The 21,430-nt window shown below is 38.8% G+C and overlaps 1 protein-coding gene across 1 annotated transcript; it reads right to left on the bottom strand.

The window, feature by feature from the left end:
• Positions 1–639: 639 nt before the first annotated feature.
• Positions 640–17,692, bottom strand: cpn1 (carboxypeptidase N, polypeptide 1). Its single transcript, XM_047377913.1, has 10 exons — positions 17,502–17,692; positions 17,147–17,387; positions 14,771–14,967; positions 11,890–12,045; positions 7,178–7,354; positions 6,946–7,057; positions 3,405–3,544; positions 2,910–3,009; positions 1,193–1,311; positions 640–1,089 (listed from the first exon to the last, which is right to left on the bottom strand). The coding sequence occupies exons 1-10, from the start codon at positions 17,559–17,561 to the stop codon at positions 979–981; spliced, it is 1,413 nt and encodes a 470-aa protein (XP_047233869.1). The 5' UTR covers positions 17,562–17,692; the 3' UTR covers positions 640–978.
• Positions 17,693–21,430: the final 3,738 nt, after the last annotated feature.

Raw genomic sequence — 21,430 nt, 5'->3', positions numbered from 1 at the left:
ATATAGATGCACTGATCAATCAGCTAATATTCTACCCACCTGTGCAAGAAAAAAACTGTAAACAGACTGTACACCATTAAGGTATATCCGTTAATGTTAAGGAAATTAGTTTGTTGTTTTTTTGCTATTTTTATCAGAGGGACTATTTAGTACAAATGCTACAACATCAGTTGTAGTAGTACTACATATACTAGTATGAAACAGCAGTAGCATTTTTTTAACTAAATAAAGTAACTGACGAAAAGCAAGATAAAAAAAAAACGAGGAAACAAATGTTGGGATTACTTTGCATCGTTTTCCTTTTACAACAGCGACATCTAGTGTCTATGACAAGAGAAGTCTGTAGAGTATTGGTTTCCAGAACTCAGAGAGACTGAGAAAAAGAACCCAGGAGACCAATGGTTAGGAGTAGACTATGTAATAATAATAATAATAATAATAATAATAATAATAATAATAATGCAGACTGGTTTTTCAATTTTTAAAACTTATGAAACATACAGCAACATACAAAGAACTATATGTTGGTTTGGTTAAATATTGAAAATACATTTTGAGGCATTTATGTTATTTACAATGATGTGTTGTGAATGTGAAAGGACAATCAGTGCAAAATAGTACTGAGAGGTGGTAGAAAAATTGTAAAAACATTCTTTTAATTTTTAAATTTTCCACAAATTCTGTGCAACCAAAACAACAAAAAAAGTTGTTTTTTACACAAACGGCTGTGTTCATACATATCAACACTGTTACATAAATACTTTAGGCTTGGAACAATTCTTTCATACAGATGAAACTGTTTATAATCAACAGAATTTTTTTTTTTTATTACATAATTACCATAAGACTACAAAGATATATCATGAACGTATATCATTTACATAATTTATATGCTGGAGTATGTCTTAAGTGGGACCACGTCTGAGTCTCTGTGTTAACTTCTGTGTGATGTCTGAGTTTTGGGTTAGGGTGCAGGTTTTATCTTGGGCCGAGCTTCAGTGAGGCCTTGTGGACGGAAATGTTCTTCTTGCCATGATGGTGCTTCCCTTTCAGGCTTTGTTTTGGAGCTTTTTTCAAGTAAAAATGAAGCTGCCAGGAAACAAATAAAAGAAATGTGAGTATTTCAGTCGTCTCTTAAGTGGTAACCTGGTCAACATTATCTCTTCTGAAGGATTTAGACCTGGAGACCCACCTGGATAGCCTCAGCTGGTCCCACCGTCACTGTGTTGGATGAAGGGAGGTAACCTGGAGCAGAGGCTTTCACCGTGTACGTACCTGGCAGCAGAAGCCTGAAATAGTCTCCATCCACACCTGATGGAACCCAAGAGGTTGGTTTCAAAGGTTATTTTTACATCGCCATTTACACATATACTGTTCAGACATGTAAATGTCAGACAAGGGTCAAATAAACATCAGACTAGTAGGAAAAAGATCAAATCCCAATAATAATTATTAAGAAAGGGAAGCTCAGTGGAAGAAAGCTGAAATACAGTAAATGATCATCACTAAAAATATGTTTTTAAAATTATAGCAAAACATAAATTGCACCAAAGACCTTGAGAATTGGTCTAAACTACAGAGCAAGAATTATGTAGTTTGTGAGTATTATACACATATAGCCAAAGTCAAAAGTTTATATACACCATACATACCCATCACTGACATGGATTTCATGAGCCGTCCTTTTTCAGAGCGGAATGACCATACAACAACTACCTAAAAGGATTTTAGGTATACCCCCACCAATACTTGACTAAATGTTATCACCAGTTTGCATAGAATCCTCCTGCTTTCTGCAGCCACCAACATGCAGAGGTGGGTAGAGTAGCCAAACATTGTACTCAAGTAAGAGTAGCAGTATATTTTTGCTCAAGTAGAAAAAGTAGCTGTCCAAAAAATTACTCAAGTAAGACTAAAAAAGTATTTGGTAAAAATGCTACTTCATCAGTACTGTTTAATCAGATTTAATTTTTGAAAATGGTGTGAAGTCATGGGGAAGCATAGGGGCAAAATATAATTTTGACTTGAATTTGGAGACAACTGGTCCAACAGAACAATGATCCCAAGATCCTTGGTATTGGTACCAACATTAAGCTTCTGGAAATGCCCAGATTTAAACCAAACTAAAAATGTATTTGCTATGTGTCAAAGTCAGGAACCAATAATAAAAATAAACAATTGAAATGAACTCTACCAGTTCTGCCTTAAAAGAGAGGTCTGATATTCAGCCACAACAATGACAGAAGCTTGTAGATGCCAACAAAACATTTGCTGGCTGAGGCGCAACTGGGTACAGGGAGTTTTACCCAAATATTAGCAAAGGAGTACACCAGTATTTACTCCAGTATGTATAACTTCGACCCTGTGTAGAATAAAAACACTCTACAATAAATTCAAAGTTGTGCACCGAATTCCTATCCGCACCATTAAAGCCCAAAACTGTGTATTCAGATTGGATTTCTTACAGAAGTGCATTTCTAGCCTTGACCAGCAGAGGGGGACCTCTTACTTTCCACCCAGAGCTTGGCTGCTTTTGTTGTCATTTTGAAATAATTAAATGTCAGTTTCACCTAATGTTTGTTAAACCTTACCCTGCTCCAGGAACAGAAACTATTTAGATGCCTGCTTTTGTCTTTTACTATAATTTCTGTCTCTTGTAACTGTACGAATGATGAAGATAAGATTGCTTTATTGTTAATAAAAATGGAAATTTCTCTTCAGCATCTAGAAAGAAAAGATCACACAAATAACTCCTAAAATGCAGACAAAGCACGTACATATCCCTAAACATATGCATATGCATGCAGAAATTCTGTTCAGCACAATAACACATCACACAATATAAATGCTCTTTCAGCAGGTTGCTATGAAAAACCATTTATATAAGAAGAAACAGACAGCCGTCTCACCGGTTGTCATATCGTGGCTGATGCCGGCTACAGAGATCTCAGCTTTACTGATTGGGTTGTTGTTCTCGTCATACACCATGCCCTTTATCCCATGATGCACCTGAAAACAGACAAATGGCAATTAAGCATTAAAAAGAAAAGTAAAAGTGCTCGAGTCTGAATTATCCAAAACATCATGGTATAGCTGTTAACTACAGTGATGCATTAAGATAAAGTCATGTAAGGTCACAAATTACATTTCAATCAAATGTTCCAAAACAATAAACTTTCCACAGACTGTGAGGCCTTCAGTTTTTAGTCTGTTGGATCACCACAGTGGAAAAAATATCATCCCCTCTTGTGATTTTAGACTTTTTGTCCATTCATTATCAACAGAGTAAATTAAGAGCACATTTCAGCTTTACGCCAAACCACAACATTTCTCTGAAACTGTGGGACCAAATTTAGAAAAAGAGTACATTAGAATGACTTATAAGCATCAATGGGAACTCAAACCTGTTCCAGGTACGAAACCAGTGCTTCTCTGTTGGCGAGCCATTCTCTGGGCAGAGCTGACTCTGAAGGAAACTTGTCACAGCTCAGCTCCAGCGTGATCTCAAAGCAGTTCGTATACAGGTAGTTGAAGTCCTGCATGCCTAAAGTAAACACAGAAATTATATATTAAAAAAGCAGATAATGAATCTATTTCTGTTAGATTTTAGAAGAAAGATCAGCTTTCAAAGTTTTTTTTAAGGATTAAGAAGTTGCAAACAATATGCATTTAGTGCTCTGTCAGAGTCCCCTGACAGATTTCCTCAGTTTTTCATCTTTTGTCAAGCTTAAATGTTTTAGATCATCCAAGTTATTTTAATATCAGACAAGATAAGCACAGACCATCACCTTATCTGTGTCTTCTATTAGACACAGATACGGTGGGTAAATACGAACAGCAGTTTTCAAAGGTTGATTTCAATAATTTAGGGGGCAAAAATCTATCCAAATAAACCTGGCTCTATATGAAAATATAATTGTCATCCTTGTTTGTATTATTTAACTGTAATTAAAATTATTTCTAGGACTCAGTTTCACTAACAATACCCTGGCCTAATACCTACCTGACCAGTAGAACCAAAGATTCACTTAATTAGAACCTGTCTGACAACATGAAGTAGGCTAAAATGTCTAAATGTAAAACTAAATCTAAGAACAGATAAAAACAGCCACTGACATCTATCAGTCTGGAAAGGGTTACAAGCCATGTCTAAAGCTTTGGACTCTAGAGAACCCCAGAGAGAGCATTAATCTACAAACGGAAAAAAAATGGAACACCGGTGAACATTGCCAGGAGTGGCTGGCTTACCAAAAGGACTCCGGGAATACATCAACGGCTCATCCAGGAGATCATGAAAGAACAAAGAACATCTGAAGCATTGCAGGCCTCATTTGCCTAATTTAAGATCAGTGTTTGTGATTCAATAAGAAAGAGATGGAGTAAAAATGGGCTCCACGGAGGAGTTCCCAGGTGAAAAACACTGCTGACCAAAAAAAAAAAAAAAAAAAAATTAAAAGTAAGTTTTACTTTTTCCTCAAAACATCTTGATGATCGCTAGAAGTGTGATGGTCTGGGACTGCTTTGCTTCTTCAGGATATAGACAGCTTGCGGTAATTGATTGTTCTCTATGGAGAATGTCCAGCCATTAGTGTCTGGCCGTAAGTTCAAACACACTTGGGTTGTGCAACCGGTCAACGACCCAAAGCAAACCAACAAGCCCACCTCTGAATGCCTCCAGAAAATCACAATGAAGGTTTTGGAATGGCCTAGTAAAAGTCTGGACTTCCGATTAAGATGCTGTAGCATGATAATACAGGCCACTGATGCTCAAAAACCCTCCTGTGTGGCTGGATTAAAACAAAACTACAAAGAAGAGTGGGGCAAAATTCCTCCACAGAGAAAAAAAAGACTATGAGGTGATATAATAACTTGACCGTTATTAGAGATGACTGATACCAGTTGCTGCTGGCAAGATAGACAAGCCATTTATCAGATTTAGCAGGTAATAACCTTTGTAAATAGGGCTAAGTTGTTTTGGATGGCTTTTTCTTTAAATAATTAAGTTATCATTTCCAAACTGCATTTTGTACTTTCTCAGGTTATGTTTGTCTGATAGTAACATTTGATTTCTGACACATAAAAGTAAAAACAAAAGACATCTGTAAGGGGGGAAATGCTTTTAAACAGCTGTTTTTAATTAAAATGTTTTATTCAAGCTTCAGAAAGAAGCTTCTTGTCCCTTTTGATGCCATATGACGAAGCTCACGCATTTGAGGTCCGGCTTGGAAGTGAAAGGCTCAAGCGTAACCTCACAGACCTTGACACAACACTTGGAGCAAAATGACTTGTCAAATTAAACATAACATACTCTTGCTAAATGAGACCACGGCTGGTTTTATCCAATTCAAAAGCTTGCATGACTCAGCCGAAGAGCTCTGCAGCTTCACATTCCAAACAGAAACACCAGACGTCCCAGACCACAACTTACATCAAGGAGGTGGGTACTGTCGCATCCACGGATTAAATGAGCTCAAACTGAACACTCGCTCTTAGAGTCTGATGAACATTTGAAGTTTTATCTAAATCTTTGGCAAAAAGGCTTCTTTAGGGGAAGGATACATTTTGCTTACAGTTATTATTCTTGCTGCAGAACTTTTTCTTTTCTTTGGCAAAAAACTGATGATATGGAGGAAGTGTCTTGCTGGACAGCTTGATCGTTTAACGAAACTTAGATTAAAATGCCTGTTTCTGTCCCTCAGTACAGTGTAAATATGTAAATATCTCAACATATTTATCATTATTCTCTCTATTTGTGAGCAGAAACAAAAAAACACAGTGTTTCCGGGATTTTGATATTATTACCACGATACAACAGCTGGAAACAGGGTGAAATCTAGCTTACTAAATCAAATGAAGCCATGTTGGTTTATGCTTGCTGACATTTTGCCTGGTTTACAAACCTATTTGTGGATCTTATGAGTTTTCCATCTGAAGTCTAAGCGTAAACCAGTTTAAATCTAGAAGACGGTCCCAGGTCTAAACCTAGATGAAGCATATAGGTTGAAATCACCCCTTCAAACTGATGACTCATTGACTGGTCTAAAATGAGGTCAGAATATAGCTTCTACGTTGAAATCACGTCTATTTCTTACAGGGATGGTGGTAAAAAAAAGCAGTTACCACTACAAAAAATTGCAAACCTCATTGTAATTGTGACTTTAAACTAGAACGGGCTAAACTCAGCTGTTGCTTTTCCAGCTTCTGAAGCAAATCAAACACAGCATTACAACATTACTTAACACATTATCCAGCTTTTACCTGTTTTGTCCCTTGGCAAATTTTCTCACTGGATTTCAGGCACGGTTGTGTACAGCTGAGAGGTGCAAAATGTAATGATTATGCTATTTCGCTGCATAGGGGTTTCTGATATATTTTTTATTAATCTGCTTATTTCAAGCAAAAATTAGTTGTCACTCCAATGTTCTTCTAATATTTAAGTGTAATAAATTCGAAACTGGTCAGCAGCACCTTTAATTGCAGTCTAAAATACCAGTCTAAAATAACGTTTTTTATTTGCCACAGAAAAAAAAACTAAATTCAACATTGCTGAGACATAACAACAGGATGGAAGACCCAAATATAAGCTAAATTCAGTTGGGTTAGTTTGTTTAGCAAAGCAAGGGTCCAAACTAGATAATGAGGAGTCAGTCAGAGTGATAATCTTTCCAGAAAAAAGCTTTGTGGAGGACTGCATCCAGTGATAAAGCAATAACCAAAGGTCCCGAAGCAATCAGTGAGAAAATAATCAATGTATAAGGGAAAAACCAGGAAACAAGCAGAGGTCATACAGTGCAGAAAATGCACACGCAGCTGAAAAACCTGTCATTATCTAGCAAAAACTGCTGAAACCAAGAGAAAGTATTTTTAAAAGATATAAAGCAATGACAAACAGAATAAGAACACGAACAGAGGATGTAGTCATACCAGCAGTGAGGGTTTGGTTACCTTTAGATAGAGAGTACCAGCTTGCTCCATTGGTAATCCCTTCGTTAAAGAAGTCTCCACAGTTCCAGCCTTTGTGCATCCAGCTGTGAGCGTACGAGTAGGTCCTTGCCAACTATCATCACAAACAAATGCAAGTGTTCCCCCGTCATTCAGATGCTTGCACAAATTATGCAACAGATAATGAGATCAGGTCAGCTGTGCAACATCTGGAAGTAACTTAACAGCCCCACACCTGCCTAAAGATTTTGTCATCCGGAGTGGCTGCGTATGTGTTCCTCCCTCGAATGCGAGGGTCTCTTGATTTGTCGAAGGGGTAATTGGCCACCACTGCTCCTCCGTGGAGATTGGCAGACAAGACGAAATTGTAGTTTTGCATCCATTTTATAACTGCCAGAGTCTCAGGTTCAACCTATGAAGAACAGTCAGGGTAAGTGTTTGAAAGAAAGTAATGCTGAGGATTTCCGTACAATGAGGAATGCGAGTAAATGGAAACACGAGGTGAATGTACTTTAAATAGGTATTCACAAAATTTCTAGTACAGTACCTTGCAAAACTGTTCATACAGCCTGAACTTTATAAGCACAAAGTTATGGAGACATTTTATTGGCATTTTTGGGGGGGGGAGCAAACATGGTATTTAAATGTTTTTAGAAAAAGAAATCGGAAAAGTGTGAAGTGCATTTAAACTTGGCCTCCCTGGGTCAATACTTTGTAGAACCCGCTTTCTGAAAACTGAAAGTGTTATTACAGTTTTTCTTCCAGGACTACCCTGTATTTAGTTTCATCTGTTATTCCATTCACTGTGACCAGCTTGCCCACAGCATGATGCTGCCACCAACATGTTTCATTGTGGGGATGGTGCGTTCAGGATGGTGTGTCACTACAGTGTATTACATAGACTTAAATGTTTCATTTTGAATCTGACCAGAGATTGTTCTCCAACCTGTTGTGTCCCCTACATGGCTTGTCACAACCTGCAAACAAGAATTCTTGTGGCTTTCATTCATAAATGGCTTTCTTCTTTCCACTTTTCAATAAAGCTGAGATTTGTAAAGTGCACGACTAATAGATGTCGTGTCAAAAGATTCTCCTCTCCGCAGCTCCTCCAGAGTCTTTTTTGCTGCTTCTCTGATTAATGTTCTTCTTGCCCATCAACTTAGGTGGATGGCCATGTCTGTGTGCATTTGCAGTGGTGCTAATTAGGTTACTTCTAAGGGCACTGGGCTTTATTTAGTTGTATCAGAAAACCGTGGGCTGAACAGGAATGGAAATCCAAGCACTTCACTTCTATGTACATCAAGTTTGGCCAGTCCTTGGCTGTATCTACCCCTGTATCTGTTTTCTTTAGTAGTTCACTCTTTTGTGGTTATTCTAGTGTCCTTCATACATCTAGGGTTTTTCCCTGTTATAATTATAGTAGATTCTCCCTGGGTTTCTTTGTATTTTGGTTAAGCTCTTTTTTTATTAATTAGTTTTCCTCCTTCAGCTGCTCCGCCTTTCTCTCTGCCTCAGCTGCAACTCATTTCCTCTGATTAGGTCATCTGGTCATTTCTCCACCCTGGTCACTGCTTCTCATTGTTCACTGCTGGATTCTTCTGTTGGACTGCTGTTCCAGCCTGGTCCATTTGTTCTCCATGTCCTGTTCTCCATGTGTAAGTCCACTTTACCTTTTTGTAGTTTTTCTTTATTTTATTATTAAAGCATTCAGCTTCACCTCAAATCATCTGTGCATTTGAGTCCTTCACAAACTGACATGACAAAGTCAGGCTTTTTTAGACCATTTGATCAATTGAAACCATAATTCAATTACATTTAGATATCAACAGACATCTTAATGATGACACTTTCAGAGTTTTAGGGTTTTTATTTAAAGAATTTTAGAAAAATATGTATTGTTTTTCTACCACTTCACAATTATACACTGCTTGCATTGGTCTGTCATAAAATCCCAATACAATTCACTGAACCTTTTGGTTAGATCATGACAAAATGAGAAGATGTGGAAGCTGTTTGAAAATCAGTCAGTCAGTCATTTTCTACCGCTTATTCCATAGTGGGTCGCGGGGGAGCTGGTGCCTATCTCCAGCAGTCTATGGGCGAGAGGCAGGATACACCCTGGACAGGTCGCCAGTCCATTGCAGGGCAACACACATACAAACAAGCACACACTCATTCATACACCTAAGGGCAATTTAGAGTGACCAATTAACCTAATAGGCATGTCTTTGGACTGTGGGAGGAAGCCGGAGTACCCGGTGAGAACCCACGTTTGTTTGAAAATACTTTACAAAATCTCTGTTTTGGGGTAATGAAAATAACTGGCTATAAATGCAACAAAACAAAACTTACAGACCAAGAAAAAGCATAAGCATTAAAAATTAAACGTGCTTTCAAAAAGCCCCAGGATAGAAACCTCTGCAGAAAACGCTCAGTATGCAAATGACATTAACATGAGCCCAACAGTTTCAGCTTCAGCAAGTATCTCCAGAACACTAATGGAGAAGCCTTAAAGCTCAGCTTTTCACTTTGAGCTGTGATAAGTTTTCCCTATCAGTTCATGTTTAGAGACGCATCGTAATACCTCTCCTTGGGAACAGTATGCAGAACAATAAACACAGTCTGCCGACCAGTGCCTGATGACCTTGAACACAGCAGATGCAACCAGGCAGAAGGACTTAAGTATATCTGTGAACCGTTAGTCACATGGGTGCATCCTCTGAAGTAGTAGCTGTCAACAAAGTGACAATGAATTTATGGTACATGCAATACTAGCTGTACCCTATAGTATAAAAATTATTCACACTAATCCACACATGGTGGATCCCTCAGTGATATTTTTCATTTAGTGTGCTTCCCATAGTGAGGCTTTCTCAATGTTGGGCTCTTTTTTTAGATATTGAACTTGTATTAAAAACCATACTGGGAGGTGGTGATGAAAAGTATTAAAACAGATCATTTTACCAGATAATTAACAATGATGAAGACCTTAAATTTTAGATTTATGCAAGATTTTCACTACAGATTCAAGAGTCTCTGATTTCAATTTTCACTGCAATCATTTCTGTGAATGAAATATCATTACTTGAGGGCTAACGTAAGGCTTGTGGCTTCATGTTGTAAGTAAAAATGGTCCTGACTAGCATGAAGAACAAGGTGATAACAGTGGCACAGTTGTGTCTCCCTGTCAAGAGGCAGAGTCTGGGTAAAAGAGCAGTCAGTAAATAGAAAATTTGTAGTTTTAGTGAGTTCTATTATTTCCCAGGTGAAAAACAGAAGGAAAACGTAAGGTGCTCATGTTTAACTATAAGGGAAGAGTTTAGAATTAAATTTAGTCTGGGAACTAAAGAAATCTAAATATTTTGAATATACCTACTTCTCTACTACGTATGGTTTTAATTTTTACCATTTTTGACTTTTTAATGGGGCATTGCTACATTATGATTGCAACAACAATCATTTTTTAGTTTTTTCATAGTTTTGCAAAACGTTTATAGTAACAAAAAAAGACAGAGTTTCCAGCTTAAGGCACATTTCTCTGTCTGTTGATGCCAAGTTAAATTATATTAAATTATATTATAGGTAATATTTACCCCCTAATGGAACCCTGATGTGTCTTTTTTCACTTGTTTGAAATTAAAATAACAGTCATGCATTCTCATGAGCATCTGCGTTGCATTTCAATTTCGGGGACTTAATGTCATCATTAAAAGTTGATTGTGCTGAATTTACCATTGAAAAACTGTTAAAAAGTAGAAACAAGCGCCTTCCTGTCTGCTTGCGACTTTGCACAATAGGCCAATAGGGACATTGTTGTATTTTTGATTAAATGCAAATCCATTAGGCCACAGTATCCATTCCAGTTGGGGAGAAAACTTAAAGGAGTTAATCATGAACAGCAGCCTTTTCTTTCTGCATTCAAGAAGAGAAGTCGAGACTCCCCCAAGGACCTGACCTTAATACTAGAAATATGCTTTTTGGCAGACTATTTCCAATACTTTGACGGCACATGCTTTTATAAATCCCTCTACTGTTCATTTCATGCTCGAGTGCCCTAAAGCAAGTACACGGTGAACTACAGAGGCCATTCGATCACCTGGAACAAAGCCACGTGTCTTCCAAAGCCAACCTGAATGATGGTATTTACTCTGAAAAGTCAAGCCACAGTTTATACCCTCAAAGAGACTTTTAAGGATTATATTCACAAGCCTGCAGCTGGTGTTCATTGGTTTTAAAAATGACCATAAAATTTGGAAAAAATTACTTTATATTTACAAAGAACATGAGATATGCATTCTTCTATTTATGTGTTAACTTATGCAAGCTGTTTTCTGAAAAAAATGCATGAAAACAACATAAAATTAGATCTTTTGAAGATGCTATTTGAAGCTGGTGAGAAAGTGTCATTATCCACAGCGGCCTGTACCAACATATGCTGAAAGCCCACTCAGAGAGGAAGAAGCCTTGACTGCAAAAGCAATACAGTTACAAATGCACTCAGGGACAAATGCTATTTTTGAACCCATGTCCTGTGGTTTGATCAAACTAAAATTAAAGTGTTTGGCCATAATGACTATTGCATTTGAAGGGAAAAGGTGGAAGCCTGTGATTATTATTCCAACTGAAGTATGGAAGTGGCAGCATCATTTTGTCAGGTGTTTAGCTATATTCATACCTAAAACATTTGACCCAAATCAAACAGTTTAAAGGCAATTCTACCAAATACTGAGGAAATGTATGTAAAGTTTTGACTTTAAAGAAAGTTTTTGACAACTTTCTGGCATTTAGCAAATAGGAATAATTTTGATAATTCTAACTGACCTAAAACATTTTAGTGGGATTTAATGTCAGACAGTGCGACAGTGTCTTTTTATACAGTGTATTTAAATATGTGATTTCAGCTATATACATGCATAAACAGGTTATTATTGGAGTGTCTCCACTGACCTGAAGTTCCCAGTTGTCTGGCAGAGGAAGGTGATGGTTTCTTCCATTGTTTTTCTCATAGTAGTACAGAAGTGCATTCAGGTCTGGGAAGTTTCGATTCAGATCAATCTCTCTGGCATTCCCTCGACCCACCAGATATCCATTCAGCTCTGGACCCTGTGGACCCACAAACACACATTGACCTACTGAGTAATTGTTTAGCATGTATTGCTGGTGGTAGCTTGCTTAAACGAGTGGTGTCCAAACCTTTTGTCACGTAGGCCAAAATAAGTTTGTACTCATGGGACGAAAAGTTAAAATATTTTAAAAACTAAAACCTACTCAACAATAAACTAAGCATGCAATATTTTAATTAAACAAATAGCCAGTTTTGTGTAGGAAATTAGTGTATAAATCATTGTAGATTCAAAACCTTGCATGTTTTTCTTATTAAAAAAAGGCATTCAGTTAGAAAGTTTTTTGAGGTCGATTAAAAAAAAAACAAACTCTTTCAGTAATAAGTAATAACAGTAATAACTGATAATAGACAAAAAATCATTTTGTTTTCAAAATGCTTGCTGTATTTAGTCAAGTTTAATATATTAATAAAAGCAGATTTTGGGTGCACCAAGGTCTGCTTTTGTGTTGTACATAATTTGCGATTGTAAGAAGATTTTATTGGTCGGTATTAATTTTACCTAATTAAAAATGAAAAATGAAGTCTCTATCTGCATCAACCTGTGCTACCGAGCCAAATTTGTATTATTCAGTCAAGGACCACATTTTGGCCTAAACAAATCAGTCAGGTTTTGTTTGATTTGAGTCCAAGATCCAAGTTTCAATTTCAGAGGTAAATGGAACGCAGCATAAGAATCCAACAAGACCTGGTCCTGGTTCATAAAATCAGTCAAATATTAGCAGAGTAAATACAAAATGCAGTTTTCAAATTATGATTGCATTTATTAACGGAAGGAATAAATCTAAATCAACCAACCTAAATAACAACATTTTATGGTTCAGTTAATTAGCCACGCCAAAATCACTTAAACAGAACCTGTCTGACAACATGAAGTAGGTTAGAAAAATCTAAAGAAATACAAGAACAGATGAAAAATAATGTCACTCATATCTGTGTCTCAAAAATGGTTACAAAGGTATTTGTAAGGCTTTGGTACTCCAGAGAACCACAGTAAGATCCATTATCCACAAATGGAGGAAACAATGGAACACTAGTAAACCTTCATAGGAGCAGTCGGCCTGACATGATTACTCCAAGAACACATTGACAATGTCCAAAAGGTCAGGAAAGAGCCTAGGACAGCATCTAAAAATCTGCAGGTCTCATTTGCCTAGTAAAGTTCAGTGTTCATGATTTAACAATCAGAACGTTACTGGGCAGAAATGGCCTCCTTTGGAGAGTTCCAAGGCCAAAACCAGTGCTGACCTAAAAGAACACAAAACCTACACATTTCACAGAAAAACATTGTAAGGTTCCCTGACTTTTGGGAAATTGTCTGTGCGAAGATAAGACAAACGTTTTGGAAGGTGTATAAAACTAATACAACATTTCAGGAAAAGAGCATCATACCAGCAACCAAGCACGATGGTAGCAGTCTGCCTCTTGACCTGGACAAATTACTTTAATTGATTGAACTGTGTGGTCAGAGTCTTGCTAATGACCTAGTTGATTCAGGTGTGTCCAAGCATAGATAAATCTAAAAGTTGCAGGACACCGGCCTTCGCCATCTGGAGTTTGACACCTGTGTCTTAGGAAGTCTTTGTAGATCCCTCCCAATGCAGCACACCACCTTCACATTTGTCTGATGCCACACAAGAGAAAGGTTCTGCCCAGAACAAGCTGCAAGAACTCCAAAACTGGGGCTGTAAAAAGAGGATATCATTTTGTTGTTGCACCCCTGGTAGAGAGAACAAACGTCTCTATGAATAGGCCTTTACCCTGAAGCAGGGGCCTCCCACTCCGCTCCTTGGACTCCACCGTCCTGCAACGTTTAGGTGCATCTTTGTTCCAACAAAACTGAACCAAATGAATGGCTCATTACCAATTTAATTTGCAGATCCTGATGATAAGCCCTAGAGATAATTCATCCATTTGATCCAGGTGTGTTGGTGCAGGGATGCATCTAAAATTTGAGGAACGGTGGCTCTACAGGTATTTGGTTTAAGACCCCTGCCCTGAAGGCATAAGGCAGTTAAACCAAAGTCTGACCTTTTATGGGGAAATCTACTGCCACTGTCAGGAAAATATATAACATGTTTCTCTTTCATTTGCCTCAGAAACAAAAAATTATAATACAGAACCAGTACCATGCCAACAGAGATTATGTAAAACAAACCTTGCCATTGTTATTCAGATGCTGCTGCATCCAAACATCTGTTAAGCACCAAATTATAGTGCATTTATGCCCATGTGCTCTAATTGGAAAAGAGAGGGTCTGCCATATGCTACAGCTCACTTCTGGATGTATAATTAGTCTCAAAGAGATTGCACACACATGTATGAGTTTGTGTCAGAGTAGCCACTAACAGGAGCAAACACTGGGATAAAAAAAAACCTACTATTGTCTAGCTTTGTGTTGTGTCTTAAACATGCAGTCATTTGAAATCAAAACAGATGGCTTAACATAACACAGGGATTTAAACAAACTGCGCTGAGTGTGAGAGATGTGCTTTCATTTAACATACATGTGTTTAGTTTCACTCTGAGACCTTCACATTTTTTGGTAAAAAACAAGTAAAAATGTATTTATATTTCTTCTTAGGTAGCAGATGGCTTGATTAGAAAAACAGGCAACGGGGGTCCCTTTAGGGAGATATCTGTCTCTGCTTTTTCTTTTGGCGTGTGGAAGCAAAAAGCTCACACGTATACCAGAGTTTACGTTACCTGTCTGGCTGCCACTTCATAGCCGTCAGGGTTCATGGAGGGCAGGATGTGGATGCGAGTGTCATGGATCAGCCTCGTGATCCGCTGGTTTCCAGCACGGTACTCCTCGCATAGAAACTGTGAGAGCTTGATGAGGAGTTCACGGCCGAGCACCTCGTTGCCGTGCATGTTGCCAATGTACTTGAACTCCGGCTCCACTGGTGGAAGAATTGGAAAAATGTAGGGAGCAGGAAAGTTAAAAGACCATCCAGCATGAGCACACATACACACATACTTTTTAATACATTACATTTACCATTTAACTCAACCACTCCAAAAGCAAATAGACCTATTTGAACAATATGAGCCAATTATACTGTTGAATTTCTAATTAATATACTTTAAAATTTTATGGGGTATTAAATATTAGCCAATAAAAGTATTTAGGCATTAATAATATGAATTAGTAAGTTCAGAAAATAGAGTAGCTATGTAGGGTTCAACTAAAGCTGTAGGAGTATTAAGCATTTACTCAAATGATCTACAGTAGATAAAGACTGTTAATGAGACTCGAGTCCCAGACATTGAGTCTGAGTCAAGTCTGAAGGCCTTAAGTGCAACTCAAATATAAGTAACAGACTTGGATGAAACAGCTTTGAATGGGAAATTAACGTAATTGTAAGGTTTTATTAATTATATATATATATGTATTACTAAAGGCAGCTTAGACTGCTGTTCTTACTAAAAGTGTGTGGCACATGTAGTAGAGAGTTATTGTTTCAGCTCATTCTGGCAGGTTTATAATTGGTTCACACGATGCAATCTTCTTCTATATGCAGTCAATGCCCAAAGTGATGTTTAAGGACTTCTATTAGACAAACTCTGAGTAGAATTAGGTGAGAAGTCAGACATCGTGCTATGATAAATCAAGGCTGCAGCTGAAAAATCCTTGAGTGTATTAACTGATTAAAGGAGAAAAACTTAAACTTTTCTCATAAAGGACAATTTCAATTTCAGTTCTGAAAACAGGGAAGCGAAGTCAAATAAGTGATTGCGGCTGATTATTTCAGAGAAGGTCATCTGGTATTCTCGTTGGTATCTTTGAGCAACCAATCCAAACAACCTTGTCCGCTGGATAGATTTCCCTCCTCCCAAGGGTTGCTTCATTAATCATTCCTGAAATGCCAAAAAACCGAGACCTGCATTTAATGGGACCAGAAGACTGAACACTGGTAACTATCAAATAAGATTTGAGTTGTTTGCATCTATGTTGTTCAAAAGAGGAATGCGGAAATGGATTTGGAGGGAAGCAGTGCTAATGCTTCCAAATTCATTAATAGTTCATGAGTCGCACATGGCAGCTTGGCGTCTGCAATTCACCCCCTTTTCTTTACCAGGAAGCCAACTGGCTGCAGGTTCATGAACCACTAACAGACAGCAGCAGAAAGAGCAAACGAACCAGCCGAAAGTCCTGGAGTGTGACCTAGACAAGACCTTGGGTCACTCCCGCGTCATGAAGTGTATAGTTCCTGTTTTTCACCTTGCAAAAGAGCAGACACACATCCTTCTATTCTACTGAAGGAAGCCTGTACGTGTGCAAAAGCAGAAAGGGGGAAAAAATAAAAATGCAAGCTCAGTCGTGGCCAAAATAGCATTCTTTGCAAATGTCAGGCTATTTTTCAAATGGTTGCTTAAGCAGATGAGGGAATGGAAAAAAACTTGAATGCATGTGACATAAATGGTTAGCATTTTACCCACAAAAAGATGAGGTGCAATGAGGTTATGGTTTTCAATTTGCAACCAAAAAGCAAAATAAACAGCAGAGCTGATTTGGAATGGAGGGGGGGGGGGGGGGGGGGGGGGATGGTGGTGGGTTAAACAAGCAAAACATTTAGCAGGAGAAGGCTCAGGGTTAAGCCCATGTTGACTCAAAGTGAACCTATTAGTCATCTGCTCAGTTTTGAATTGCACCATACAGTTTAGGTAGGATGGCAGAAAAACTCAGATGAAACACAGATGTTGGCTCAGTTCTTCAGAATTTTCTTTTTTTTGTAGGATTTCCACCGATGTTTATCAAGGACGCCAGCTTTGGAATCACTCTTCTCTTTTTGTCCTCATAAAGCCAAATCTGAAGGCTTGTGTTTTAACTCGTTGGGACGAAACCAGAATCTTCACAGGCTGCTCAGTCTCCTGCCAGCTATGTCCCAACACCAAAAAGTGCAAATGAACAAAATGTGCTCTGAAATCTGTTACATATTTCACCAAAAATCAATGTCCTTTTCTCAACCTTTAGTGGATGCAAATTAATTTGAACACACAATAAAATCCATGTTTGTGTCTTTTTGTTGAATCCTCCTCCACATTGTGCAGCCAAACAATGAATCAGGTGTTACTCACAAGCTTCATGGATTCCTGGGTTGTCACTGAACTCCAGCACATAGAGGTGGCGCCCCTCCACGCTGCGCCCGATGCTGTAGAGGCGAGTGATGTAGGGGCATTCGCTCTGCACTGCAAACAGGGCTCTCACCATGTCCTCGTATTGGTGATGCTGGAAGTCGGAGCCCGACGTCGGGAGCCCCATCAGCCCCAGCAGGAGAGCGCAGAGCCAAGGAATAGTCCTCCACTGCAGCATGGTCCCCTCAAAAGACACAAAGGTGTGCAATACAGAGAAGGGTAGAAAGGGAGGCTGCCCAAAACTATCCAGAACACACAATTGTCAGATGTGTTTTTACATGCCAAACATTTTGCTTACTGCTCTTTTCTTCTCTTGTTCCCCCTCTTGCTCCAGCTCTCCCACTGCCTCCTCCCACATACAGACCTCAGAATGAAGAGCAAGCAAGGACAGCCCCCCCTCCTTTGTCTAACTCTCCTCCTCCAACAGCTGCTCCTCTTTCACTCTTCTCCCCCTTGGGTCCTTGTCAAGTACATGCTCCTAGCTTTATTAGTGCTTTTGAATGCTTCCAAAAGCCCTTCCAGGCAGTCTCTCTCTCTGTACACAGAAATCAGCTCTGTCTGTGTGAAGCACTCATTTTCTCTCCCTCTTTTCTGTCTTTAACTCAACTTATATGCTGCTTTCCTGGGAAAGAGGGGTTGTTTCCACGGCGCTGCTTTCCCCAACCCCTGCAGGCCTCAATCATCCATTCATTAACTCTTAAGTCAACACAGCCCCTGTGACTGAGAGGTTGCATGCATGTGTGCCTGCGTTCCTTGGATGAATCAAATGCAAAAGCTCTTTCACAACCTTTGGGGTTCTTTGCTGGCTCTGTTTCTTTAAATCAAACACACATACATAGAGTCCCTTGTAAAAGTATTGATATGCCATTTAAGTTTTACACATTTTATCATGTTACAACCTAGTTTGGACTTTATATGATAGATCAACTGACAATAATTTGTGAGGTGAAAGGAATTAATGCAATAGTTGGACTTTTTATCAAGAACATGAAAAGTTTGACGTCTATACCCAGCTCCCCTCAGTCAATACTTTAAAGAACCAGCTTTTGTTGCAATTCCATCTGAAAGTATTTTGTGGTATAATTTTACAACCTTTTGCTCCTTTGGAGATTTTTGCCCATTAATCTTTGCAAAACAGTCCAATTAAACAATTCAATTCAATTCAGTTTTATTTATATAGCACCTATTCACAACACATGTCATCTCAAGGCACTTCACAAAGGGTTTGGAATGGTATAGGGTTGTTGGGGAGGTTAGATTTAAACTACTGAGTGTTAGAGTTTGGCCATTCTAAAATGGCCAATGTGTAGGGGTGTCCTAGCAGTGTCCTCGCGACACTCGCAAGAGTGCTTGTACGTGAGTTTTCAAGTTTTCCCTCAGATTCCCAGTTGGATTTAAGTCTAGAGTTGACTGGATAATTCAAACATATGAATATGCTTTGTTGAAACCACCTCTGGCTGTTTTTCTGCTTTGCCCAAGCCTCAAGACTCTTCCAGCTTCTTACAGATTCTCAAATACTGTCTTTGTGGGGATGGTGTGTTTAAAATAATGCTTAATGTTGACAGATTCTTTTAATCAGATGGGTAGGAGAGGGGCAGGTTGGAAAATAAAGGATAAAATTTCCATACACTATTAATCTAGCTAAATGTATTGCTTGGATATGTTTTGGTTGTTGCATATTAAATTTTGCTTTGGCTTTGCACTTAACTGTACTTTTCTTTACATATTTGGAAGATGGATTGAATTATAATTTCATCCCTTACTTGTCTGCTGTGTTCCATGGTCTTCATGATGCTGTTTGTTCACTAATACAGGTCCTTCTCAAGAAATTAGCATATTGTGATAAAGTTCATTATTTTCTATAATGTAATGATGAAAATTTAACATTCATATATTTTAGATTCATTGCACACTAACTGAAATATTTCAGGTCTTTTATTGTCTTAATACGGATGATTTTGGCATACAGCTCATGAAAACCCAAAATTCCTATCTCACACAATTAGCATATTTCATCCGACCAATAAAAGAAAAGTGTTTTTAATACAAAAACGTCAACCTTCAAATAATCATGTACAGTTATGCACTCAATACTTGGTCGGGAATCCTTTGGCAGAAATGACTGCTTCAATGCGGCGTGGCATGGAGGCAATCAGCCTGTGGCACTGCTGAGGTCTTATGTTGGGTCTTGAGTCTCTCAACGTTCTCTTCACAATATCCCACAGATTCTCTATGGGGTTCAGGTCAGGAGAGTTGGCAGGCCAATTGAGCACAGTGATACCATGGTCAGTAAACCATTTACCAGTGGTTTTGGCACTGTGAGCAGGTACAATGGCTATTCTGTCAGCTTTGAGGTTTCTTCTTTACGTGCTAGTCTCTTGTACCAGATAGACTGGCGATAAAAACTGAGTTCTTGATCTTTTTTGTCAAGATCGGATTCTCTTTTGTAAAGTTGTTGTTTCACCTGGCCATTTTCAGTGTTGAATGTGGAAATAACATGGATCAACTTGCCCTACAAGGGCTTGCCCTTGGTTTGACACTCAGTTTCAAGAGTGTGAATTTTTAAAACTTGTTTCTGTAAACAACTTTGCATCTCCTCAAGTTTACTCTTAACACATTGTAGTTTAATTGCAAGTTCTTTGGATTTTTTCTGTGCAGTCATGGCATCCTGACTTCTTTTATTTAACTGGGGTCTCAGCTCATTTTGTTCAGAGAATAATTCAGACTTTTCAATTTCTTCTAACTGATGCTGACAGTCAGTGACATTGTTCTCGTCTTTTGTCTCTGGCTCTGACAGCACACTTTGAAATAATCGTACGTAGACTACGTGGTGTGTGTACACTTCCACACCAAGTAAAAGGCTCAGAACAGAATATATATATACACACACACACACACACACACACACACACACATCCTCTGATGCATCCACAAGTTGAATGTCTCCATCTTGTGGATGCATCCGTTACATTTTCTCCCTGTAATAAAAATCCACATTGAAAAGGTTCTCTTTTCCGGAAAAGAAATGCAGGTGACAAAAGACTGCAAATGGACCTATTCTGTGATCAACACTGTTGCAGAATTCTTTCTATATTCAGCTGTTATTTGAACTGTTTATTATTTCTGTCGATATTATAGTTTTTTCTTCAAATGCTGACACTGTACTATGAGTGGTTATGAATGAAGTCTGGCACCTGAGTCCCACCCCTTACTAGCAACTAAGTGGAGCTCCACCCACTTGATTTTCAGTAGAGGAACACGTCTCGGCTGGTTTTAACTTACACACGCTTTACAATGGCTACCCTCAAAGGCAGATGTTCTGTTGTTGGCTGCAAAGACCCACATGTGTACTTCAGCACTTCAGTACTTCATATGACCACATGTGACGGGGAGGTAGAACTAATTCACCATGTAGCTTTGGGAAAAAAAAGAAAAAAAGGTGACCATTAGACTAGACTAGGGACAAAGAGGAATACACTTGTCTGTGCGAGGCAGAGAGTGGCTGTGATGCTGCGTGTATTCGCGACTGGTTGCTCAGGGCAGTGTGACCCCTCTATTTTAATTGGTTCTGATGCCATACAGTTTCTGTTAATACCATATTTGTCTTGTTCTATTTATATCATACACACCTCTGTGTTTTAATTGGTTCATTTAAGGCCTTCCCCATAACACCCTTAAACACACCTCTGTATTATGATTGGTTCATTTAAGGTATCGCCCCTAATGACGACATCCAATCTGCATGCACGGTTATGCCCTTCGGCCACACCCCGTTGACCCCATGACCTCTCCGCCCCCATGACCCCATGACCCCCATTAAGTTCAAAAGTTCACCTGTCAAAAGTTTGATGAAAGGGTGTAGTGTCCAGGGTTTGTGTAGGGGCTTCGGGAGAGGGTTAGTAGCTGGTAGTTACTTCGTCCTCCACAACCACCTTCTTGTCTTCAGGCTGGATATTTGCGTCTACAGACTCAGCCATTAATAGCGGCGATGGTGAGTAGAGGTCTGGAGAAGGCGGTTGATACATTTTCATGTTCTATCCTGTAGGTGATGCAGGACTGAAGTGGGTCTCAGAGAACGAGGACGTTGAGGTGGATGGTGAGAAGAGGTCCGGGGAGGGCGTATGATACGGTCCAATGTTGAAGCTTTCATCGTGCTCAGCAGAGAAGTGGATCTCTGCTCGGTGGTTGTAGAGATCCCTGTATGGTGTTTTATCGTGCGCCTCACTC

The sequence above is a fragment of the Girardinichthys multiradiatus genome, chromosome 10, assembly GCF_021462225.1.
Source record: "Girardinichthys multiradiatus isolate DD_20200921_A chromosome 10, DD_fGirMul_XY1, whole genome shotgun sequence".
Lineage (NCBI taxonomy): Eukaryota > Metazoa > Chordata > Actinopteri > Cyprinodontiformes > Goodeidae > Girardinichthys > Girardinichthys multiradiatus.
This window is presented reverse-complemented; position numbering and strand designations above follow the sequence as displayed.